Source organism: Chelonoidis abingdonii, chromosome 9, assembly GCF_003597395.2.
Source record: "Chelonoidis abingdonii isolate Lonesome George chromosome 9, CheloAbing_2.0, whole genome shotgun sequence".
Classification (NCBI taxonomy): domain Eukaryota; kingdom Metazoa; phylum Chordata; order Testudines; family Testudinidae; genus Chelonoidis; species Chelonoidis abingdonii.
Genome location: NC_133777.1, coordinates 55,471,990 through 55,498,302, shown reverse-complemented (window position 1 = coordinate 55,498,302; position 26,313 = coordinate 55,471,990). Strand labels below are relative to the sequence as shown.

General features: G+C 40.2%; 1 protein-coding gene across 7 annotated transcripts in view; it reads left to right on the top strand.

Annotated features, from left to right (window-relative positions):
- The first annotated feature begins 806 nt into the window (after positions 1-806).
- The window catches only part of FAN1 (FANCD2 and FANCI associated nuclease 1), a 40,343-nt gene continuing 14,836 nt past the window's right edge, over positions 807-26,313 (top strand). The window contains exons 1-9 of one of the 7 annotated variants that reach the window (XM_075069569.1): positions 1,083-1,111; positions 3,412-3,592; positions 4,079-5,530; positions 13,865-14,005; positions 14,540-14,735; positions 21,806-22,039; positions 22,643-22,774; positions 23,972-24,080; positions 25,543-25,662. In XM_075069569.1, the coding sequence (XP_074925670.1) occupies positions 4,204-5,530; positions 13,865-14,005; positions 14,540-14,735; positions 21,806-22,039; positions 22,643-22,774; positions 23,972-24,080; positions 25,543-25,662 (2,259 nt within the window). In that variant the 5' untranslated portion in view covers positions 1,083-1,111; positions 3,412-3,592; positions 4,079-4,203. Of the gene's footprint in view, positions 1,222-3,411; positions 3,593-4,078; positions 5,531-13,864; positions 14,006-14,539; positions 14,736-21,805; positions 22,040-22,642; positions 22,775-23,971; positions 24,081-25,542; positions 25,663-26,313 lie in introns of all 7 variants that reach the window. The other 6 variants (XM_075069570.1, XM_075069568.1, XM_032776049.2 and 3 more) reach the window with 6 other exon arrangements.

The window sequence follows — 26,313 nt, the reverse complement described above, 5'->3', positions numbered from 1 at the left end:
ATAAAAATATCAAGGTGTTTTACAAACTGATTTAGGCCTTGATCCTGCAATGAGTGCATGAGTGGAGGGACTTAATGTAGGACCAGACAAATCAGGACCCTGACTGCAATTAGATGTTAATGGGCAGACCCTCACTGATTTTGCAGTCTCTGCATAGGCAAGAGGATACGGTATCCCTGTACGGACTGATTGAAAGATTAGTACCTACATTATTATATCTGTATGTATTGCCTATCTTTAACTCGACTGCTAACATTAAGTAAACAACATGTGACATTTAAAATCTGTAATGCTTCTAAGACAAATAATAATAAGGCGGTACCTTTATCAACAACTATGTATAAAAACAATTATTCCAACACCCCCATGCAGACCTAACATACAACTGCTTAAGACAGGAGGAGAAGAATGCTTTATTAAGTTGGAGGTCATGTGGGGACTTCAACCTAAGCAGAATATAATTTGGCCAGAACACTAACACTTGCCCTCAAACCACTTTGCAAACATTGCAGTGATTCAAAACACATTTCAGCTTGGCCAGCTGCTCTACAGCTGCTGGACCACATCATGCGTTACGGAGTATGTGCTGAGTGATCTACAAAATGGCAGTGGCATCTTTGGAAAAGGCAGCTTTCCCCCACTGCTTTATAGTGAGGGCGGCTAGGGCCCACCCTTTTCCCGCGAGGCCGTTACCCGCCTCCCGGATCCACACGCACAAGGTACTACACTGGGTCACGCAACAATAATCCCGTTTCTTGGTGCTCGGCCTGCTGCGTGTCCCCCTCCAGGCCGGATACGTGGGAGGGGGGTGTGTAGGGACGCAGCCTGCCCGAACGGAGGGTCATTTTCGCTGCCGTTTCCTCGGGGCTGGGGCTCGGGCAGCGCCTGCAGCCCCGGGGGACAGACCCACGGCCTGGTGCGTTGCTCTTTGCAATCGCTCTCGTTCATGGTCCGTCTCCCGCGTGCTCCGCTCGCTCGCGCTCAGCCTGGCCCCACCAGCCCTCACCGCGCTCGGCACCGGCGCATCGATCACTCCGGGTTCGGCTCATCGTGCCTGTGCCGCCGGGCTGGAGAGCGGAGATGGATGGAGAGTGCCTGGCCTTGAGCGGAGGTGAGTGAAGGAGCGCGGGGCAGCAACGTGGCGCCGCTCCGGCTCCCTGGGGTCGGTTCTACCAAGGTCGTCCTTGTGCCCCTCGTCTCCGAGCTGCGCTGGGCCGCGGGGTTGGTATAGCCCTGCGCGATGACGTCACGGCACGCGGGCCCTGGGGGCGGGGCGGCTTTTCACAGAGGCTGATCCCTATCGCGGCCTTGCTCCCTGCTGCGAGGTGGGGGGAGGTAATCGCCCGTTCTAGGCTCGCCGCCTGCGCGGCTCTGCCCGGGCTGAGGGGCCAGGTGGAGCAAAGACCGTCTGGGAAACCGCCGCACCCTAGTCCCCGGGAATGGGACGGAGGCGCTGGGGCCTGAAGGGTCTAGCTGCCCTGGTGGTCTAGTAACGCCCGGGGCTCGAGCCCGGCCCGCCCTCCGGCTGTGCGAGTTTGGTTAGGGAGCGGGGATTATACTATGCCCGAAGCGCTATCACCCGTTCGCCCCCGTTCTCCTGGGCCTCGCAGGGCCGGGGATGCGGGCCGGAAAATGGGATGGCGAACGGCCCGCGTTAGCCTCGGAATCTGGTGTGGCCCAGTTTTTAAAAAGGGGGTTGGCATTGAAATGGAAGGTGCTGCCTTTGGATGCTACTTGTACTAAATAGCGAGCACGAACCACCAGAAAATAGCTATTGCGCCAAAGGAAGCGGCGTGCTTGGTGCTGAGACCAGGCACAGGGTGGGTAGCGTGTAGGACAGTGGAGCCGTGTGGTGGTGCTCACTGCGATCTGTATGTGAGACTCTGCTAGAGCAGCAGTTTGTATAGATGTAGTTAGGGCTTGCTTGCTGTGTAGATTTAGGAAACCTTGTTTGGGCCAAACTGTGCCCCAGTGGTTCCTTCGTAGGATGTCTGTGTAAAGAGCAAAAGACACAACAGAAGGAGTCAGGAGACCTGGGCTGAACACTTTGCCCCTGACTGGATGTATGAGTAGGCATGTTATTTAAATGGATGCAGAAATTAAATGCGCTACATTTTCTTTCTATAAACAAGCTCATGTACAACCTACCATTGTGTCAATAAGTTTCCATACTTGAATGTCAAATGTAAACACTTTTAACAAGCACTTCCCTACAATGTTTGACTATAAATAAAATGAAACTTATTTCATTGATATTTGTTGCAGAAGCTGATATACACACGAAAAAATAAGGTCTTGATTCTGCAAACACGTGCTTTGAAATCAGTGAAGCTACACAGGGTAGTAAAGTTGTGTGTGTGCATAAAAGTCTTTTCAGGATTGATGCCTAAAGCCTGAATAATGGATTTTAAAAGTTCTTCCATTTGTAATAACCTATAGTGGTGGTAATAACAGGTAAAGAATCTTGTTTGCTTACAACATAGGATTTCTTTAATATTGACAATGCCCCTTCAACTCAACGGCGTATTATCGCCTAGGCCAACAAGGTCTAGGCCTAGGGTGACAAATTTGCTCGTGACCCCTCCCCAACTCTGCCCCTTCCTCAAATCCCTGGTCCACCTCCCCCAGGCGCACCACACAAAAGCTCTGGGAGGGAGGGAGAAGCAAGTAGCAGCACTCTTGGAGGAGGCAGAGCAGAGGTGAGCTGTGGCCTGCGGGCACAGGGTATAACATGGGGGGGTGGGAACCACTCCCTGCCCCAGCTCACTTCTGCTCCACCGCTGCCATCCCCTGAGCATGCCACAACTCCCCTTCTCCCCTACCTCCCGGGTTCGCTGCACAAAAGCACTGGGAGGGAGGGAGAAGTGAATAGCGATGCAATCAGAGGAGGCAGAGCAAAGGTGAGCTGGGGCTGGTGGGCGCAGGGAGTGACTCTTGAGGGGTGGGGGCCAGGAACCGCTCCCTGCCCCAGCTCACCTCCACTCTACCTCTGCCATCCCCCGAGCATGCCACAACTCCCCTTCTCCCCCGTCCCTTCCAGGCTTACCGTGGGGGAACAGAGGTGAGCTGGGGGAGGGTGGCAATTTTTTGAGGGCCTAGGGGTACCAAATTTGTTAATCTGCCACTGCTTCAACTGCTTTATGCCTAATTTTCTTCATTTGTCAAGCAGAGATGACACCCATCTTAGAAAAGCATTTTGTAATACCTTACTAACGCTAAAGTTACATTTAGAATGTCAGTCATAACTGCATACAGCTTAGGGATGAAGGAACTGAAATGTTCAAATTTGGGTGCAGTTCTTCAGAATTTAGAGTCAGGCTGGTTGTGCGTGAAAGGATGGGAGGGAGCCAGCTTCTCTGCGTTAGTCTTATTTTTCACTCCCCTGGTGTTTCACTCCCCATCTCTTCTCAGATGTGTGAAGATTTCTCAAATTCATTGATGCAACTTTGTGGCCTCCCAAAATGGACAAGTTTGGCATAGTTATGCTTGGAAGCCAGGTTGACAAGGATGCACTCCAAGAGCAAAATATAGCTGTTGGTGGAGTCTGTAGGGTGCAGCTATACTCATCCTAAAAAACTGTCAGAGGATATTGGTGAGCGCTAATCCCCAAATATATATGTAATTTAAGGGCCAAATCCTCAGAGTTGCTGACCATTTACAGCTGAAGTGAGCGGGAGTTAAAGATGCTCCTCAGCATCTTTGTCTCATAATTTGGGCATACATGCAGCCTAAAGCTTTTGATGTGTCTGGGTCAGAGTTCAGACACTCCTGTTCAAAGCAGATCTTGAAATGTTAATTGAGGGAAGTGTTCTGTCTAACTACTTGACTTCTGAGTATTGTAAAAATGTTTAGTTAAACACAACTGCATTGATCAACATGCTAGGTTATGTCTAGTGATGGTGCAGAGTGAAACATTAATGGGATAGTAATAGCACAGCAAGCTGAGGAGTAAATTATCCCAGATCTGTGCAGTCTTTTTCTTATCTGCACTGTTCACATTGGTGATGTTTGGTGGTTAATAGATTTTTCTGTTCAGTAGACTCAGAAATGTTCTTAAGTTTCATATATTTTCTTGCAGGCACGGCAGAAGAAACAGGCAAATAACATGAAGCCAAGAAAACTCCTCTTTTTAATGATTTCAGAATAAGAAAATATCAGTCAAATGAAGCAGCCCATGCAGTGGGCGTGCTTTTTAATCCCACAATGTCGGAAGCCACATCTCCAGAAAATAAAAGACCCCGGAGAAGCTTGTCCCTCAGTAAAAACAAGAAAAAGAATGAAGCAGAAGTTAAAGGAGCACCACCCATACCTTCAGCTTCTTCCTCTATCCTTTCATTTTTTAACAACACTCTCCCTGCCAAAGTCACCTGCCCTATGTGCAGGCAGCTGGTGCCAAGGTATGGGATCAACAAGCACATAGATGAAATGTGTCAGAAGAACCATGGGGATGGCGAAATGATTCTACCTGATTCAGGACTTGACTGTTTTATGAATGAGGGCCCATCAGGTATAGATCTGAACACTTGTTCCAGCCCATACTTTGCAAAGGAAGCTTCGACTCCAGAGAAAAATATGAGTATCTTTGAAAGCAACTTGTTGAAAATGAGAGCAGGTGCAGGACAGCAGACTAGTCCTTACTTTAAGAAGAATAATGCTCCAATGTGCGATGTTCAGAATGAGCCAAGAGTGCAAGTGGTTAAAAGTATCTCTTTGGGCAACTTGGCATCTAAACTGTCCAGAAGGTACCGTATCCAGAATAGACAACTGATAGAAGTAAATGAGAAGAATTCTTCATCCCAAGCTGTTCACTGTATGTGTGACAATTCTGCAGAATGGAGTGATGGAGAGACTTGTGCTGGGGATGGCTCTCAAAAAGAGAATCACTTTGTTCTGTCAGGATTCCAAAAGCAGCATGTCCCAAAAGACAGTTTAACAAAAGAACTTGAAAGTCAGGGAGAAACACAAGCATGTGATAAAGAGACTCTTGTGTGTTCTGCTCATGGATTAGTATCCTCAGTTAGCATTGTTGCCAGGGAGCTAGTGTCTGCTGCAGGGAACACTGAGAAACACAGTTATTCTGAAGGCATGGTGCCTAATCTTAGCAAACATACACCTCCAGCAAGTTATAATAAAGTAGAGAGATCTGATGGTTCAGAAGCCAAAACTCAGTTCTCTGTTAAGGATATTCCTCCTTCAAGGACACAAGTGATGTATGAGAGCCATACAGAAAACTGTCTAGTGAAGGATAATACAGGAACACTTCCTGTGGAAGTTCATGAAGACTTAAGGAATGAGATGATTGATCATACTTTCTCAGAACCTATGCACAAGGTGGATTTTCAGAGTCCTGCCAGTGACATTTTAGACAAAATAAGTGGTGCATTTGGTTCTGCGTCTGACTCTTTTGGTCACCCATATTATCTCCAGAATTTCCTGATGGTCCTGCAAGTTGTCTTGGAGAATCATGATGATCTGAGACTCTTTGATGAGCAAGACACCAGCACTATCACAAAGTTCTACCAATTGTCAGGTATATTTTACTTTAGTTGATTTATTGTTGTGTTGAGTGTCCACTAGGGACTTTGCTATTGCTACCGATTTTACATGGAAGACGCTCCCTTGCTATGGTGATAGGCAACAGTATCAAACCCTAAGGTAGATAGTGTGAGGGGGAATCCTCCCCTTCCCCTCCCCCCCCCCAAAAAACAAACAAACAAAGAGAAAGAGCAACAACAGTGATTAAACCATGCTTAATAATCCTTATATGGAAAAGACAAGGTGAGTGAGGTTAAAGGTCTTATTGGACCACCTTCTGTGTGGTTTTTGTATGGGTGAAACTGGACAGTCAATATGCTCTCAAATAAGCTCTTGCAGAAAAATGATAAAAGACAAAAACACCACATCATCTTTGGGCAAATACTTTTCATAAAGTGATCACTGCATATCTGACCTATCAGTCTTCATCCCCAAGGGAAACCTGTATAATGCCTTCAAAAGATGAGCCTGGGAACATAAATTCATAACTCTGCTGGGTACTAAAAATCATGGTCTCAACAGAGATGCTGATTTTATGGCTCATTACAGCAATTTGTAACCTACTAACCCTCCTTTGTCCTATGATTGCAGAGTTGTTAATTGCCCACTTCATTTTAAGTGGTTTCTTGCAACTTCTGTTAACTCCTTATGCGTAACCATCTGTCCCACTTTTTATTTAGTTGTGATGCTCTGGTTACCTTTCCCAGACATGAAGAAGAACTCTGTGAAGCTCCAAAGCTTGTTTCTTCCACCAACAAAAGTTGATCCAATAAAAGATATTATCTCACCCACTTTATCTGTCTCATATCCTAGGCCAGCATGGCTATAACAACATTACATGGGGCTTTTACGGGAAAGTAAATTTCATTTTGACCCAGTGAAGTTTGTATGAAATAAAGATAGATTTAATAATCTTTCCTTGCAGAATTCTGTAGCATCATGTATAAAACACTGTTTTGAAGTGAAAAGCAATTTGAATTTGGTTTCTGTAAATATATAAAAGTTTTGCTAGGAACTGAGAAGAACATGTTATATTTTTGAAACCTTGTAGAAATATTTTGAATTCTGGAGTGTAAAACCCTCCACATTTTGGAAGTTTGGATATGACCCATTCTGCAGCATAGTCTCCTCTCTAATCAGCATATGGGGTTGGTGAGTATCACAAGCAGTGGGCTAAAAGGAGAGCATCACCCATATTGAGGCTATCAACCTTCAATCCTGCACTCCTGAATTATACTGATATGTAGAGCTTTCTTTAATCTGAGTGGCTGGACAGTATGAGGGAAGTTGAGGTCTACATGAAATTCTCTGGTCTTATGAGATGCTCCATTTTCTGGCCACCTGCAGTCATAATCTTTCTGTGTCCTCCCACTCTTAGTTGCACCTGTGTTTAGGTTCGAGCAATCGATCAGAATGGTTACAGTCTGCAGTGAGGGCAATCTGCAACAGTTCCATATATATCATAAACTACTACCTTACAAACTACAGAGGGTGAAATCCTAGCAATTCTAACCTTCTTGCAAGTAGAGGTAACCAGCATTCTGGTGTCTGTTCAGATGAGAGTAACAACTAGCAGTAACAAAGATGTGAGTAGTGGCGATTATTGACATCAGTAGCACCCCTTTCCTTCCAGAAACTTCAGACTGGAAGTTATGGGAGTTCCCATTGCTCCCCATCTGTTTTTTACTGTTGCAGTTCTCTCCTGAGGACACTGCTCAAAGTGAAGCTGGCACCTAGTTATGTTGACAGCTAGCTATTGAGGGCACTTAATACCAAATTTGCAAAGTGCTTAAGTTTGGTTGTATTTTTGCAAGATCCCAGTGTAATGTTTAGCTCCCTCACCATGCACATTAGATTTGTGTGCATAATGGGTATGTGCTTATGCAACACTAGTGTATGCTTGAGCTCAGAGCACACAAGTGCCAGGCACTTAGTTACATACAGACTTTTTTGAAAATCGGGGCCTGAAAGCATTGAACTGGCTGCACTAACTAATGAATTGTGTTAACTCATTTTGGAATAACTAATGGGCAAAATGCTTCATTATAATTCAGAAAGGGGAATATTTCCCCTAATGGAACCTTTTGTACATTCAGATCTTTTGCATTGCTATCTATGGTGAATTATTCACATTAATTTTCTTTTTGTGCTAGTATAAAAATCTCTCTCGTGATTTTTTTTTGTTTCACTTTTAAATTAAAATAGAATAAAATTGGCTGAATAAATGCTGTTAATGGACCATGACTCCAAAGCTGTTACTTCTTTGTTCGTTTTAATATTTTTCTGAAAGTCCCAAATGATCTTAAACTCTGATGGATGACACAATAGTAATAAAAATAAATCCAGAATTTTTGGATAGGCACCCTCTGATGTCATCACAGAAAGTAGGAAGTTTTCATTGAACAATTTGTTAATGTTCATATCTTGGACTGAAGGTTAATACTACACATTTTTTGTTTCACTTGTTTGACATCACCAAGTGCCTAATACCAAAATGGAGTTGGATGACAGAATATGAAAACATTGGTTCATGCTTGTTAGGATGAGTAGTCTTGTGGCTGCAGTTCATATACCTACCTAGTTCGTAAGGCTTGTTTCTTACTTAAAGATCTGACTCTATACATACCACTATAGACAATGCAGTAATGCAATACAGTTCTTTTGGTCACTAGAGGAAGAGGGCAACATTTTCATGATTTTTATATGCAGTTTTACAGAATTCATAAATGAATGGAGAAGACACATAATGGGAATGTAAGAAGTGAACAACAGATACGGAGATACTTTAGATAATTTGCTGTTTGAGAACTCTCTCCTCATTGAAACGTGTATGTGGTGACAGCTTGAAGATATGGTAAATAAGTAAAATAGAAACACACACAAAAATGGATTGATGTTCCTATCTGGTGTTACAAGTTGTGTAAATACAGTAGTAGGGTGAAAATCAAATTAGTTACTGTAGAAACTCTGGAATCAACCCCTAGAATAGGTCATAGCAGTTGCACTTGCCCTTTTATACAGAAGTAGCCTTCTTGTCTTTTGCGATGTGTAATCCAAACAGCTTTTCCCCAGTAGCTCGGGGAACATAGAATAAGTGTTACCGCAAAGCAATGCTGATAAATTATCTATTGTGCCCCAGCATCATAGTAAAATGTGATCTCCTTTTCTGTAGGAGATGGAGTATGATGACTCACTGAGAAGTGTTGTTGTGAAGAAGTGACTGGATAGAATTAAAGCAAAAGATAATGGATTGTATAGAAGCTACTATAAAATTATAGAATCTTCAGTTTAATATATTTTGTCCAATATTTGTTAGAAGTTCAGATAAACTCATTGCCTGTTCCCTATTATTAGATCTTGCTGCCAAAGCCTGTAATGTCATTCAAACAAATACAGGGGGATAAAAACCAACACTTCTTTTAATTTGATTTTTTTAGTTTAGACTAAATACATTTAAAAAAAAAAACTTAATTTAAAAATAAGTTTGAAATTATGATAACCTATGTTACGGCCTTACTATAATCTATTAAAATAATTAAAATTAAATAAAAAAATAAGTAGTACCCTTTACTGGTGAAGTTTTAAAGAAAGTTAAACCACTGAGCTGCTGGAAGTCATTGATCATGCATCCAGAAACAGAGTTTGTTGAAGTGCTAAACCAGCAGTAGTCTCTTTTTGTAGGTGCAGAGAGAATATTTTCTTCATTTCAGTTTATCCAACTAGTTCTGTTCAATGTTAATTCAAAGTTGAGAACTGTTTAGCCCTTGAAAATCCAGGAAAGCTTGCTTTTCTCTTCCAATCCAGGAATGAAAACTAGGTTTGAGAGGATAAGACCTACTAATTCTAAACTTTGAAGGACATGATAACCAGAAACAATACATTCAGTTAATTAACTAGTGATAATATTATTTTTGTGTATTAATTGTTAGTTTTAAATTCAAAACATGTTTTTATAAAAACAAATTGGTATATCCATCAGATTTAAGGTACTTTTATTTAAATATTTTTTAAAAGCTGATTTTGTGCCTTTTTAATTGCATTTTGACAGAAATCACAGTTTAAAAAAATTAATAATCTGGTAGATAAGAAATGGCTTATTCACCATTTTCAGTGTAGTAAAAATTAGGAATCTGAATAAATATATGTTAATAGTATATAATTGTTTAAATACATGTGTATAGATCTACATGTCCTCTTGATTAGCAAAAAGTAGTACCAAATTTAGTGTAAAGACTATATTTTGTTGCAAATCGCCATGGTTTTTAGGAAAATAACTTAAAAGTACAAATGGAAAACAGGATTGAAATTTATTATTTAGATCAAAGTTTCCTGCTTGCTGATTTAAATGATGATTAAAATTATTAATTGGCATGGCTTTTATTTAAATCAGTCCACTCTGGTGCAAAATCGTGCTACTTCATAAAAGTGTATATTGGAAAAGGCAGTTTTCTTGGTGCTATATACACATGTAATGCATTAGTTAAGCTACTTGCATAGTATGTATACTTCACTAATTAATTAGTTTCTGCTAAAATGCATATCTGATTTCTGCAGTTGATGGTTTTTGATATATGAAAGTTTATTAGCACAAGTCGATAGAACGAGTTAGGACACTATTGCTCCACTTGAGTAATAATTTATTTTTACAGGATATGGTTGCTATCTGTTCTGCAGTGAGCTTTTTTAGCTGCAGTGATTATTATGCAGGAGAATTAATGTATTTTTAAAGGTAAAATTCCTTTTAAAGCAACTTTTCATTTCCCCCGCTCTCCTGCAAGAAAGTATTTTATGTTGGAAATAGGTTAACTATCCATTTGTTTAAGCAAAGGATGCAAAAACTCAAATATTCTAAAGAAAAGCTCATATATTGGTTAGGTACTTCCTGGTCTGAATCTCATTATTAAGCAGTTTTCTGTAGCATTGTTAGCTTTGCTAAATGTTGAGCAGCTGAAAACCTGTGAGTTGTTCTTGAGTTCTGAAATAATATAGCAGCGGTTATTGTAAAGGTGCATTGCCAAACTCTGTAGGCTTAAAACATGTCCTACTTTGGCGAATCTCAGCAAGGAATGTTTTCTATATTTTACATAACATTTTTTTTTAAATCTATATCTCTATTAGAAAAAATAAAATACCATTTTGGTAACTCTCCTTAGTGCACTATGTGAGCTCCTCATTCTAGTCTGCAGCCAAATGACATGTGCCAGTCCTGGAGTAACACTTGTTCCTATAGACCTCACTGGGTACTAATGCATAGTCAGAAAACTAACAAAGCAGATATGATTGCCATTTATGCTTTATTAAGAATGCAGTGGAAATAATCACCATGTAATCACTTTTCTCAGGCTTTTTGCATCTTTTCCCAATCATATTTTCACTTAAAGCAAGATTGTTAGTTTCAGCTGAGCATCTGAAACTGCTTTTCATGTTAGTGAAGTCATCTTATTAACAATAGCGACAACAACAACAAAAAACCTACCCCCAAGGTTATGTGCTGCAGAATATGAGGCTTGAGTTGAAGTATTAGCACAGGACGTTTTATTCTGCTATCTGCCTTTCAAATCTCTTTGAGATAAAACCATCTTTCCACTGTAGTTACTGAATTTCAGGCTTAGTTTTGTCATTTTCCATGGGGGGGGGGGGGTAAGAATGGGTAGGATGCTGTTGTGCAAGTCAGCATTCTCACTCTCTCTGTCTCTGATTTGTGAAGAATCAAAGACGCTTCAAATAAACTGTAATATCACTGCGGAAGTGACAACTTGGGCGTTTGAATATATTTCTCCCACTAGAATGATCCATCTAATTTATTGAAAGAGAGATCAGACAAAAAAATATCTGGAGGAGAGAAGTAACTTTATAGCCAAAAGAAAAGTTTAATAAGTATGTATAAGACAGCTGCCATTTTCTAATTATATCAGAACTAATAGTGTTTAAATTAATATGTCTGCTTTTATTATTGATCAGTTACAGTTGAGCAGGAAGAGACAGTGGTAAACAAGCTGGAAGCTCATCTGGAGTCAGAGCACTACGTGCATGCAGAAGGATGCTGAAAGTAAACACATTTTAAATCCACCAACCAGACAACCTTCTATTAATGATTTTTTTTAATATCAAAATTAAATTATGGGCAGTGTTTTTGTTTAATTTTTGCATATCTTTCATCTTAGTGAGAAATAAATTCATTTCCTGTTCTGATGTTCCTATATAATCACTGCTGCACTGTTAGATTCTGCCAATACATATGAGTAACTTTACATGTGCAAGTAGTTCTAATGTGGGACTGCTTGTATGTAGAGTTACTTACCCTTTCAGTAAGTGTTTGTAAGCATCAGGTTCTAAAACTGTAAGATCGTTGAAGCAGGGACCTGGTCTTATGTTTGCAAAACACCTTGTACACCTATGGCATATAAATGGATAGTCATTGATCATGTTTCCTTTCGGTTTTTTGAGTCTTTCATACAGCAACAGAGGAGAGAACTTTTGTTAAATAGGAAAATTTTATCGTAAAATGAGAGAAAATGTCACAGTGCAAGCAGGTGCTATACCTGAAGCTACTTCTGTTTTTTTAAATGATTAGATTTCGGAGTCACTATATCTTTAAAGGGCAGGTTAATGCCAGCATTATGTGGTTTAACTTGCATTCTTCAATATCTGTAGACAATAAGGAGCTATTTGGATAAGTATGTGATTTGTCCTATTTTTCAGCTAAAGCAAAGATCCAAATGCAAAATGTTATAGTTAGAGGTGTCAGGTGGATTTATGACACTTCTTGGAAGACCCTTTTGTTCTGTGCAAGAGTAAACGGATTGAAATAAGATGTATTTTTATTGGTGACAGATCTGGCTCTGATATTTTTCATGCTGAGAGAAAAGCAAACCCTATTTGCTTTGACCAGCCATCTGAAAATTTGAAACATAAGAATTGTTTCTCAGTTGGAATAAATTGTAAAACCTACTTGAAGATACATTACAAAATTTTTCAAGTGTGTGTGGAACTTGCACATTAAGCCAAAAATAGGATATTCCTTCTGTAAGGTTTGATCCAAAAAACCTATTGAAGTCAATAGGAATGTTTCCTTTGACTTCAGTGGGTTTTGGCTAAGGCTATAGTACTAATCGTTTACACTATCGTCATCTTGGTTAAAAAAGTGATTAGAAAACTAGATCAGGCTTGGACAGTCGGAATGAAGCACAGTATAGCCAGAAGTATGGTTCTACTCTGAAGTGTCAGTAAAAATGGCTCATTCTTACTCAAAAGACCTGGGTGTATTTGGTGTCATCTCCGTTTAAGTTAGTGGTGGTGATGCCCTGAGTTGACTCTGAGGGAAAAACTTGTCTCTAAAACAATATTCTATTCTTGTTGCCCCAGGGTCTGAGTATGTGCAAGGTTTGGTTAATCTCTAGCATCAATGAAATTCTGTTTACCCTTGTGCCACACAATCAAAGATAGTCTGATCTGTATAATCCCATTTAAACCATTGGGATTTCATGAGTCCAGTCGCTGGCAGAAGAGCTGCACAGATGTAATTGACATAATTTAACCTCTAAAATGCTAGTGTTGGTACATGAGAAGGAAAGAAACAAGTTTGACTTTCTGATTCCAGGTAGAATTTAGCAGAGTTAGCAGTTAAAAATATCTTTTTACTGATCTGATCAGATTAGCTTGGACATAGAGTCATTGAGCTGCTAACATATGACCTCAAAATGGCCTCTTTTCAGAGCAAAATTGCAATTTAAATTGAGACCTATTAAATATGTATGTCTTAATCAGTATCTGTGTTTGGGAATAATAAGGATCTGAAGACCCCATTCAGAGGCATATCCAATAGTGCAACTACTGATCAGCAAAAAATCAAAAATATACATATTGTTGCCAAATCACAAAGGTACATTGAAAATCCTCTGTGTACTCCTTTTTTTCAGAACAAGAGACTGTCATTCAGTCTAACATTACTTAATCAGTTTTGCTCGTTTGAAGAGAGAGAATGTAAACATCTGGGCTATTTAAGTTTGAATAGTGAAGCTGCTGTTTAATTTTTTTTTCCCAAAAATAGTGAGGTTAGCGCTTCATGTGCACAATATATTTTTAACAGCCATTTCATTGGTTTTGCAAGCCCATATACAAAGCCCTGTACTTGGCATGTTATTTCAAAGGCTAAAATCTGATACTTTACTGAATGAACTTGTAAAAATATCTTAAAGCTGCCTCTCTTCTTTTAATAGACAAGATACATCAGAGTGATATTTTTGTAGGTATATGTATATAATGTGATTTTTTTTTTTTTTTTAATGCTTTAATGATTTTTTTTTCTCTTTCCCCATTTAAATTACAGCTGGTGGTCAGAAGTTATATGTAAGACTTTTTCAACGCAAACTGAATTGGATAAAAATTAACAAAATAGAATATGCAGAGATCAGTGCAGATTTGTTGCCAGTAATTGGAGAATTGGTTGAAGCAGGCTTTCTACAAACAGGTATGGGAAACGACTTCATGTTGTTAGAATTGAATTCCCTTTTCTTGCTGCTGCCACCAGTCTGTGTCTTGGGGTGGCCAGTTAAGGGAGTCAAGTTGAGGACTATTAGTTGAGCAATTCAGGCAGATAGGCAGCTTGCTCCATTAAGTTAGTAGTGCAAATCAGTTGAAGAAGGAGAGCTGGGCAAGTTTTTTTTTGGATGGAGGAGGCTAGATTTCAGTTATTAGGACGAGAAGATAAAAATTAATTAATTTGCTTGGACTGTCAGTTTGATTCAGATTTAACTGAACTAGATTTCTGTACACTCGTGTTTTGTTTCGAAATTGCCATGGAATTTTCCTAAATTTCTGTTAATTATTAATCTTCATAATAAATTAAGTAAATTTCAAACTATATTTGGAAAGTTAGTTTAAATTACTAGTCCACAGCTATTTCATATGTAGGTAGGACTTTCTCCTGTCTAGAAACTCTCTGTACTTTAAAGGATCATATGTAATATTGTAACTGCATAAGTATTTTTCTTTGTACCTGCAGAATCTGAATTACAAGACCTTTCTGAGGGGCTGGACTTACTTTCTGCTCCTGAGCTAAAAACATTAGCGAAGACCTTTCACCTGAAAAACCCAAATGGTCAGAAACAGCAGCTGGTAGAGGACTTTCTCAGACTGGCAAAACAACGTTCGATCTTCAGCAGTAATCAGTCTGGTATTGGGGCAGTGATTTTGAAAAGGTACCATTTGGACATTTTATATAAAATCCAGTAGTTAATTCTGCAGATGAATATAAATTATTCTTGAGAAGACCATGAGTTTTAGATGCATTTTGGAAATGAAAAACATATTATATGCATTGTGAATTAAAGCATAAAGAAATGTAGTAGCTAACAACTGAAAAGCATTAAAGTTTTAGTCATAATTTTATTAACAGTGCTAGAACATGGGTCAAATACAAAATTAGAAGGGCAACCAGGGAAAATCTTTAGTGCTTTAACCTTTTTCTTCTTTTCAGACTTGAGCTTGGATGGCTGTGCTAAAGGGTATGGCTACACTTGCAGCCGTAGAGCGCTGCTGCGGGAGCGCTCTCACGGCAGCGCTTTGAAGTGCAAGTGTGGTCACGGCGCCAGCGATGGGAGAGAGCTCTTCCAGTGCTGCAGGTACTCCACCTCCCCATGGGGATTAGCTTACAGTGCTGGGAGCCATGCTTTCAGCGCTGGGGCACTGTTAACACTGACGCTTTATAGCGCTGTAACTTGCTGCGCTCAGGGGGATGTTTTTTCACACCCCTGAGCAAGAAAGTTGCAGCGCTGTAAAGCACCAGTGTAGCCAAGGCCTTAGTTTTGGTCAAACCGCAATCTCTTGAATTTTGCATTTCAAAGGACAAAACCAGTCTATAGTAGTATGGAGTGTTTCCAAGTTTCCCCAGGTCGCTTATGACATTATTTTAGCTTAATTTGTTTTCCCTTTGTAAATAATTCTTGCTGTGTTTGTGAGACTACATGAAAGTATAAAATAAGGCTTCTGCAAACTATGGCTCAGCAGCACAAATCTGAATATGTTTACTGGGCCTAATCCTTCTCCTCTTACTGCTGGAACTGCATCTATGGATTCCTTGGGTAAGGCAAATACAGTTTGGTCGGTTATAAGAGTATTTTGTTAACCATCCACTAGCATTGCCCCAAATATGTATTGGAGCAAGCAGCAAAAAATAGTGCAAGGTCCATCCCACCAGTAAAGTTCCTTTCACGTTACCTAAACAGCCCTTGGTATTTGTGATGGTTCTTGGGGTGCCCAGGACTCTGAGTTGCCTTGGTACACCCTGCCTTTAGTGAGAGAGTGACTTGCTACTGCTTAACTAGGTTTCAGCTCCCTGATGCCATCAGCCTATTAATCTCCTCTGGGCTATGTCAGGCCTTATTTTGCCTAGCAGGTTAACAATAAGTGCACCCTAGTCCCCAAACCTCTTTGAAGTATTCCCTGTCATGTCCTGCCCTTAACCACAGAACATTCACAGAAATGCAAAGTCTGATGTCCGCAGAGAAACAATATCCACATCAGGCTGAATGACTCAACTCAGGATCGGATCCTTGTATAATACCAGAGCACTGGAATATATTTATAGGGAAGATGACAAGCTTATCGAAGATTTGAGATTTTAAAAAAGTGAGTACAGATAATGGAAACAAAAGGGTTACATATAAAAGAAAATCATAACACAAATTCTAGACACTAAACAGGATAACCTTTTGTCTAAAGAAGTTATCTTATTTATCTTTTGCAGTGTTTAACCAAGCCTAGCTGAGATCCCATTTTCATGAATGTAAACATGCTGTTCATTTGCTTCCTATCCTAAGTACAGGATTAAGAGGTGTCTCATTGCTTTCCACTTATATTCCCCAAATTCACTGTCTGTCTTCAGGCACAGTAACCCCCACCCTACCACCTATCACTGTTTTTTTCCGTAAGTCTCGCTTCTTCCCCGAGAATTTCACATCTCCCGGGACTTTTGTGTAAATAGAGCTTCCGTTGTGTTGGTTTACAATCCTTAATTTACATGCCAACTGAGAGATAGGTGAACCAACATCTTGTCGAACAGAAAGCTGTTTGTCAACTCTGCTTTGATACAGACTTTTAGAACATGTTTTCAGTGTATATATATATAACTCCTTGCATAGTGTCTGTACAAATATTTCACATCAATATTAATGACCAGTGTGACCCTGACTTTTATTTAAGACCTCACATTATAATCTTTGGTGAACCAGAACGTATATGGCAGGATCAGAATATTCTTGTAACTCCCTTGCCAGTTGCCATTGGGGGTCACAGTGCTGAAAAGGAGTTTTGGAATTGCCTAGTTATGGAAGGAGAATTATTATCTGAAGGAAAATGTTTTCTTGACCCCTTTCTGGAGGGGGGAGGAAAAGAAACACAAAGCTGACTTAAATTAGCTAATATACAAAGTTTCATGACCAGGAAGGTTTTGTGGTGTGTTATGGTGCTTTGGGGGGGTGTGTGTGTGTGCACGTTAGCTATTTAGAAGTAGATTCAATCATTGTTAGCACTTTACAATATGATATTTGCTGTTCCCCCTCCTGTTAAATATATTTTAATGGTAGCAAAGAATAGATAGCTTTTGGCTCTGGCAAGATTTCACTTCATTTAGCCTGGAGAATAAATGGAAGTGCCACAACCTGAGGTATGGCACTTCATGTCAGTTAAAACATTGGCTACTGCGACTGATTTTGCTAATAAAATAGCTTTGTCTTCAGGAGATTCAGTTGTTTGTTAAGTGTAACCCAGTTTTAAAATAGTGCCATCTGCAATTTGAAAATATTTCCCTCCCATGAGATTTCAGTTTCACTCTTTGATATTAGATACTTGAACTACATTATAATTTTGAGGAGAAGAACTTTCTTGGTTGACATTTGCATACTCACTTGATTTAGGAATATGGAATCCAATAAATACAAAGAGAAGCTAAAAAAATTACTTGGTTTATCAAATGAAGTTTTCTCAGTGGTTTGGATATGCTGGTCCTATTTTACTTTAAAGAACTGTCTTAACACCTTACATTAAATCCCAATATAATGGAATGTAATAAAACTGAGGAAGAATTTATTGCCTTCAATACACAGTTTGCTGTTCTTCTGCTGTGTCTGGTTAGGCCATATGTTGCAATGTTTCTACTCTATCTAATGTGGATATCAGTTGTTGTATGATATTTTTTTAAAGCTTTCAAATAATTTAAGATCAATGCTTTGTCTTAAAATTTGCTGAAAATTTCACTAGATCCTTATTACCTGTCATTTTCATTTTTTTAAATTCACCACTGTTGATAAGAACTTAAAATAACACCACCCAAAACCACACAAAATAGACAGACAGTACTTTGTCCGACCCTAGTAATTTTACTGTGATTCCCCAGAGCTAACAAGCAGAATGCATCAACTGTCCTCTGCTCTGTACACTGAACACTGGTTGACTGGCCAAGTAATGTTGCACTGAGTTCAAGATCCGAGTCCTTCTCTTCAAGGTGCTTAATGATGTTGGTTCAGGATACCACTAAGATTGCCTCAAGCTCAGGTATAAGGACGTGGGTCAACGACCCCAGTATTCTGGCACAATGAAATTATCTGCCTCAAGGGCATAAAGTTTGTCTGTGGAGGAGGCCTAGTTGTCTTGAGGGCTGGTCCAAAACTGTGGATGAACACCTGCAGGATCAGAGAACCACCTCAAATATCATCACTTTCCACTTTTTTGGACTACTTTCACTACTATAAACACACAGCCCAGCTTTAATAAAGTGTATTTAGAACATGCAGTCTTCCCCCTAAGAGCGGAGTAAGAGAGAAGGAAGGACAGAATATCATGTAATAGATGCTAGTCATGTTGCTTAATGCGTTACTGCAGGTGGTTTGGTTATTACAGTGATGATATCAGAAACTGAACAGAATGAAATGAGAAGCACAAATTAACTAACAGTTATTAACAAATGTATTAATTGACTCTAACAATACCTAGAGATTAAGAGCAAGGGACTAGTGATTGGGAGACCTTGAATCTGTTCTCAGCTCTGCCATTGACTTAATGTGGGAGCTGAGGAAAATTGCTTTACTTCGGAGCCCTGATTTCTCATCTGACAAGACATGGTGCTGGTACCTAAGAAAATCAGTGAAGCAGAACTGTGAGAATGTTAATCCTCAGCAATGTAGTTGGAAGTCAAAAAGATGAAGCTAACAGTGCCAAGTTGCAAAGTGGCCATGTTAGGGTTGTAGTAACTCGACTTTGCCAAATTTAATGGGCCAACCTCTGAAAGGCCTCCTGGTGAAGAAAAAAAATCCTGTAAGGCAACCCTGCCTAAGGAAGAATTACTTTTAGTGACGAGGAAGTCACCATGGGAAGGGGTTACTTCTTTGTAGTGGATATTACCACTGTATCACAAGATCCAATGTTAGCTTGGTCTCAAAAAACATGGGGTGGGATGGGAGGAATCTACACTGGCCAAACAATAAAGGGCAAAGATAGACCTTGGTAGTGCAAACATTTATGCATGTGGGTAGTACCATTGAACTCAGTAGAACTGCTTATGTGATTGGCAGGACTGAGTCTGTGTTCAGAAATGGTATTGAAGCTTGCAAGAGGTAATCACGAACAGGGCATGGGAGTGTAAAAATATAATAATAAAATGACTAAAATAAGAACTTGAAAGCATCTTGGAGAGTTGCACTGTCTTACATTTTTGGAAACCTTCAGGAGTAAGGGATTTTGGAAACAGCATTGTTACTGTGTAATTGTGGCTGATAGCTAAAGAAATTGTGTTACAGTAACACTTGTGAGCTGGGTAGGATCTGTTAGCATCTATTTTGAAAGAATCAATGTATAAATTTATTTTCAGCAAGTTTATTTGTGCCTTCTAGACTTGCTGTCATTACTGGGAAAATCTGTAGAATCTTTTTCTGGAAGCCTTGAATCCTGAGAGACAGACACCTTTAAATAAAGACAGGAAATGCCCTAGATTTTTTTGTTGTCGTCTTGCTGTGTCCATTATAGTTTCCAGTATTATTTACATGTGTCTGAACCTTCCTTTTTCTTGATTTTCATATTATTAAGAGAGAAGGCTAAAGCTTCTATATTGTTGGGGGATGGTTTTCCCCCTTTGCGTTTCCTTCTAAAATAGCCCTTGTAATTCCCTCCTTCTCTTCCCTTCTCTCTCTTTCCCTATGTCCCTTTTAACATATTAAGTGATATAATGTGTCTTTGTCCTTTGTATGCTTTTCTTGTCTAGATATTTTTTGGGTGCTAGGTATTAAACTATTGAAATAAGTGGTGGTTTATGACATAGGTTTGATCCTGCATGTGAGTAGTCCTATTGAATTCATGTCAGGATTTTGCCTGTGGCACAGACCTGTACTAGAATGTTGCTTACGACAAAAGACTCCTAACATTACTTTAGTCGTACATGAAACTGCTACCTTTAAGTTCCACTGATCTGTCTTAAAGCACTTTTTCTTGCATGTACATTTCTGTACAAGTTTACTCACCCAAGATTGGACTGACCTGGGTATAGGGGAGAAAGACTAATCAAACCTGCACGTCAGGACCGCTATGGACCTCCACCAGAGTTTCCTCTGGCTTCGCCATGCACAGGCATAGTTCACCATCTTTCGGATGTCACCATACATTTATACTTCCCCTTTGATTCAGTATGAGATCTTTTTTACACATGAGCAGAGTGCGGATTTAAAATAATAACACCTTTAGGATTATGGAGTAACTACCATTTCCACGATTGTTTAAATACTCACACTCAGGAACGTCTATGATGTGTATTTAGACAATTGTTTAAATTCTTTTTATTTGGATTTTTCATGTGTAAACTGTATTCAAGAGTGTATGCAGCTACATTTCCTTTAAGTACCATTGTATTGAAAAGAAAAATCAGTGAAATTCACAGTAATGGCCAGACTTCCATCCTTGACTACCCTTCTGTATATGTGGCATATACATGATCATATACTGTTCAAGATCCTGTGATAGGAGAATTATCTACTACAGCAGGAATGGGGAACCTTTTTTCTATCAGGGGCCATTGACCCACAGGGAAGGGGCTGTGGATTGGCGTACAGGAGGATGTTCGGGATGTGGGCTCCGGGCTCCGGGAGGGAGTTTGGGTGTGGGAGGGGATTCTTACCTGGGGGTAGGGGTTCCGGGTGTGGGCTCTGGTTGGGCGGCGCTTACCTCAGGTGGCTGCCGGTCAGTGGCGCAGTGGGGCTAAGGGAGGCTGCCTGCCTGCCCTGGCTCCACACTGCTCCCCTAAGGGGCTGGCATGTCTGGCCCCTAGGCGGAGGGGCCAGTGGGCTCTGTGCACTGCCCGCAGGTGCTGCCCCTGCAGCTGCCGTTGGTCACAGTTCCCAGCCAATGGGAGCTGAAGAGCTCGTGCTGGGGGCGGGGGCACCACGTGGAGGTTAACTGATCACCACTGCTCCTAGGGGCTGCAGGGACATCCTAGTTGCCTCTGGGAGCTCTGTGGCGCCAACCGGATTTTTAATGGCCTGGCAACCCTGGCTTCAGCCCTGTGGGGGGGCGCCGAGGCTTGGGGGTTCCAGCCCGCAGCACAGAGACTTGCTGCGGGCTGGATGAAACGAAGCAGCAACGGGCTAGATTTGGTCTGTCCCTGCACTATAGTATCTCAGCAAAAATCGTACATTATTGTGGGGATTGCATTTTAAATTTGATGCTGAATTTCCAGATTTTTGTAATCTTCAATGAAAACCTGTAATGAGGGTTTAAATATAAAATATGTATGTAGGTTCGATGATGATGATAATAATTAATAATGCTTTGCACTTCTTCTAAATCTTCCATATGAAAATCTCAAAGTATTTGGTAAATGTTAATGAATTAAGTCTTGCAAATCCTCAGAGAGGTGAAAGGATGTATTTTCAAAAATGCCTCTGATTTTCAGTGCCTTCAATTTTGAGTGTTCCACTTTAGGACCTGATTTTTGTTGACTTGACTTGTCCAAAGTTACACAGCAAGTCGTTGTCAGAGAGAGACTCTTACTTTTTGCAGAGCATGCATGCATATATATAAATATATATATATATAGTCAGGTTATTCCACTTCCCTTACTGAAATGTTATATTTGCTATGTATTAAGTCCCTATATTTGGCTTTTCATTAGAGGCCACATATACTATGTAATTTCTCAAGCTCCTTCATACTGTAGGGAAAATCAAGCTGTATAATAATTGGTTTGGAAGTAAATTACATCTGGATAAACATTTTGCTTGGCTTCTAGGGCTAAGGACCTTTCTGGGAAGTCTGTCAGGGTCTGTAAAGGCCCCCGAGCAGTATTTTCTCGAGTTTTACTGCTGTTCTCACTGACTGATTCAATGGAGGATGAGGAAGCCGCTAGTGGTGGCCAAGGCCAGCTTTCCACCTTGCTTATGGTAAACATGGGTCGTACGGTGTTTCCCAGTTACACGGTAAATAGGAAAACAGCAATCTTCCAGGACAGAGAAGATCTCATCAGGTAGGAGGAACTTTGGCTATCTGGAAACTGATTGGTGGAGACAGCATGTGAAATGCAGCAATGACACCCATGTGTTTATTTCTAGATAAGCGCTATTATTACCTATATACCATGACATCTTACCTGTGCTATTACCATAAATAGTAGGGCAAATAGAAGACCAGAAGAAAACACAAAACAGTATATTTGTGGTTGGTTAATATAGCATCTGCTAAGAACCCTCTCAAATTTTGTAATGCTTGGTGGCCTTACATTCTGAACCAGAGTAGCTTATCTCATTGCTTCCTGGTGATGAACGCTGCACATTCAATTGCAGTGCTTGCTGTTAGAATGAATTCCTAGAGCAATGAGAAGATGATATCAATGTTTTATACTAGAGAAAACATTTTAAACTTAATGCACCTGATGTATACTCCATTCACTTCAGAAGATTACTCCAGGAATAAAGTTGGCCTTCTGGATTTTTTATATGCCTTGGGAGATGTGGTTGGGAGGCAAATCAGATAACATTGTATAAAGGGAATGAGTTATTTTTAACTGTAAACTCTCTTTGCACCTGGTATTTATTTTTGTGTTTGTGGTTTGGGTTTTTTTGTTTGTTAGATATGCAACAGCTGCTCATTTGTCAAATGATGTAGCCACTGCAATGGCTAATGGGAACTGGACAGAAGCTAAATATCTCTATATGTGTGCAAAAGAAACCTGGCATGAACTAAAAAATCATCCTTCTTTGAGGTACTAAAGCAGAAATGCATGTCGAAATTCACATGCAACTAGCAGATACATGATCTTATTTTTGATGCAGCTCCTATTGAAGGAGGCTTGTATTCTTATGTTCTAACCGGAGCCTGTTGAATTCAGCAGTTTCACTGTTCTTAAAAGCTTTGAACTTCCTGCTTTGTTTAGCTTTTAAATGGTTTAAATTGGAGAGATTTTTTGTGTAAAAGTGTAGAGTGAATTGGTAGACAAAGATAAAGCGCTGAAACAGCTCCGTATTCTACATGCCAAAATGAAGGAGAACAAGAATCTATTTTTCACTTGTCTTAGTTTGTGTTTATGGCTGCTAGACAAACAGCAATCAGCAGAATTTAAAATTCATAAAGAACAAAGTAATGTTGTAAAGGTTATGGGAAAACATGTTGGTTATTCATCTGCTGAAATTTCCAAGTTGGTGTTATTCAGGAAGAATTACTAAATATCTGAGAACTGAACATATGTGTTTTGTTGTTCAAGTGTCCTTCATCAGGTTGCATTTTAATTATTTGTCTGCTAGCTTGATGATACCTTGAAAACCATAGCCCTGTGTTTGTCATCATATTCATTCTCGTGGCAACTAACTTAACCTCATATTCATGGAGGGTCTTTTGGGAGCTTGATCTTTCTCCTGTTGAAGACAGTGGCAAAACCTCCCTTCAGTGAGACTAATATTATGCCCTTGAATAGTATATGCCATCAAAAAAAGATGGCTAATATCTGTAAGTTAACTAAATTTGTTAGGGCAGGAAAGGTTATTTCAGCCTGTGGCCTTTTGTCCAGCTGTTTGTCTGCTAGCTGATCTTCTGTCTCGGTAGAGAACACCTGTAAGTAAAAAGCCAAAAAGAATAAATAAATAAAGATGGTGGAACTCAATTTTCTTTTAACTGACCTATGACATGTGAATCTTTAGTTTCACTGGTTGTTGAACCAAAGGACATGGCTGCCAAAATATTAATATTAAACCATTGCGCCAGCCACCTTAATTCTGTCACTTGCGAACTTTGGAGTGGCAGACTTTGCAACCTTGATGTTCTTTTTACTGCATTTTTATATATACTTAATGTTATTTTGTTTTTATAAGTACTCAACTATTTGTGTGCTTTGTACGAAAGAGTCTGAATGATTTGATAGTCATTCCTATTTAAATGATCTCTGATGCGGTTTTTTTTTTTAAAGATGCCATAGAGACTTACCTGAGTATCTGCGACATTTTACAGTTGGGTGGATGTATACAAGGATCCTCTCTCGAGGGGTTGAAATACTGCAGAGACTTCATATGTATGAGGTAAAGCAGTGGTGCAAGACAGTGGTTCATTTTTAATTGCTAATATTTCTGTAATGAAATTACTATAGCTATCTCTCAGATAGAAAATCCTTACATTTTCCTTGTGTGGCAGTCTTAGTGCATTATAGTATAGTGTCAGACCTCATTAATGATACAGTTCACAGGAATATTGTAAAAAGTTTTGACATTGCAATAGTCAATGAAGTTTTTATCTGTTGTGTAGCTTTAGAGATGATAGGATCTGGTGCAGCTTTGCTTAAAGGTAACTTGTGAAGAAAAGAACAGTGTGCCATTTTTCTTCCTGCACTAAGATCCAGGAAGGCCTGGAAGAGGTTTTTTTTTCAACATTTTTTTCCCACCTTTTTTTTCTTAAAAATAAATAAATATACCTATCTCATAGAGCTGGAAGGGACCTCAAAAGGTCATCGAGTCCAGCCCCCTGTCTTCACTAGCAGGACCAAGTACTGATTTTTGCCCCAGATCCCTAAGTGGCACCCTCAAGAATTGAGCTCACAACCCTGGGCTAAGTAGGCCAATGCTCAAACCACTGAGCTATCCCTTCCACTGATGTCCAGAAAACTGGATGGAGTAGCCATGTGGTGTTGTGTCCATGGCCCATTGGTCAGTGGTGTTGAAAGATCAAGCATGCCTGAAGCACGCTAGTGAATTTCTAGAATCATTGGAAGTAGAGCACATCTTTCAACCATACCATAAAAATAAGTGGCCCCCCTCAAGGATTGAGCTCACAACCCTGGGTTTAGCAGGCCAGTGCTCAAACCATTGAGCTATCCCTCCACCCTTTTGCATGACATTAGGTTTTGACTTTCCTGTTGTAGCTGGAAGATTCTGGAAGGCTGTGCAAGATCTGCTCGCAGCTTATTATATGACAAGAGTCTAACACTGAGGGATTGTTATTTATACTATTTAACGATATCATCTTTTCACTCAATTTTGTTAACACCTTGTAAAGCCAAACTCTTAGGTGGCGTGACAGGGGAGAAACTGGCTCTGAAATGCTCTGTCTCTTCAGCTGAGGACTAAGAATCTCCAGCTTAAGAGGTCCCTGCCAGGGAACATGCTTTATAATATAAGAAAGAAAAACACTAAGAAAACCTCTTTAACCAAAAAACAAGCCGGCAATTTTCAGGCTGCCTTTGTATATCATAATGAAACAAAAAGAGGACAAAGCAGTTTCCTCTGTGCAATTGACCTGTATGTCTAAATGACTCTCTATATGTTCATAGGAACTGGTATAGAAAGGGATGTTAAAGGGTAAAAAGGACTTGAGCTGGGAATTGCTGAGAGTTAAAGTAGCCAGTGTAGGGGAGGAGGGATGACACTTGGAAGGGTAATACTACTCTGTTACTACAGCACTATGGGCAATGTAGCTGGCTTAAATGTATAATGATACTTCAGCTTGCTTTCCTGTGTCATCTAATAGAAGAGTTTTGCATTGCTGTAGGAGGCTGTGGAAGAACTGCAGCATCTTTTGTCTCAGGAAGTGTATTGTACAGACAGCAGAGGACGATGGTGGGATCGACTGGCTTTGAATTTACACCAACACTTGAAACGCAATGAGCAGGTATCCCCTATCCACATGCTCTACTGCTGGAGAACACTACTAGCTAGGTGTTAAAAACCCTGCTTGTATTTTATATGAGCAGGAGTGCTGGGAAGGCACTATAAGAGGCTAAGGCTTGGTCTACAGTACATACTTCTGTATAACTACGTTCTTCAGTGTGGAAAATCCAAATCCCTGAGCGGCGTAGTTATACCAACCTTAACCTCCCATGTAGATGGCGCTGTCGGCGGGAGAGTAGAGGTGGAGTTATTAAGGCATTGGGAGAGCTCTCTCCCGTCGGCTTAGATGTCCTCACCAGATGCGCTACAGTGGCACAGCTGCATTGGTGCAGATGAGATGATGTAAATTTGTAGTCTAAAGCTGCCATCAGCACTTTGTATAGATCTGTTCCCAAGGGTAGTTGATAGGCTTCTCTTGTGAAGTAGGACTTGTCTTTGGGTATGTCTACACTACAGCATAAGAACAGGCTCAAGCCAAACGACTGTGGCATCTGCACTGCCATTGTGCTAACCCAGGGTTCCAGGACCTTTCAGGATTGGTAGGTCTGAGCTCAAATTAAGCTGGTACCCGGGATCCGAGTCTTGTTGCTTTGCAGTGTAGATGCAGCCCCACTTGACTCAGGTCTTAGGATTCAGCCAGAAGTATCCCACA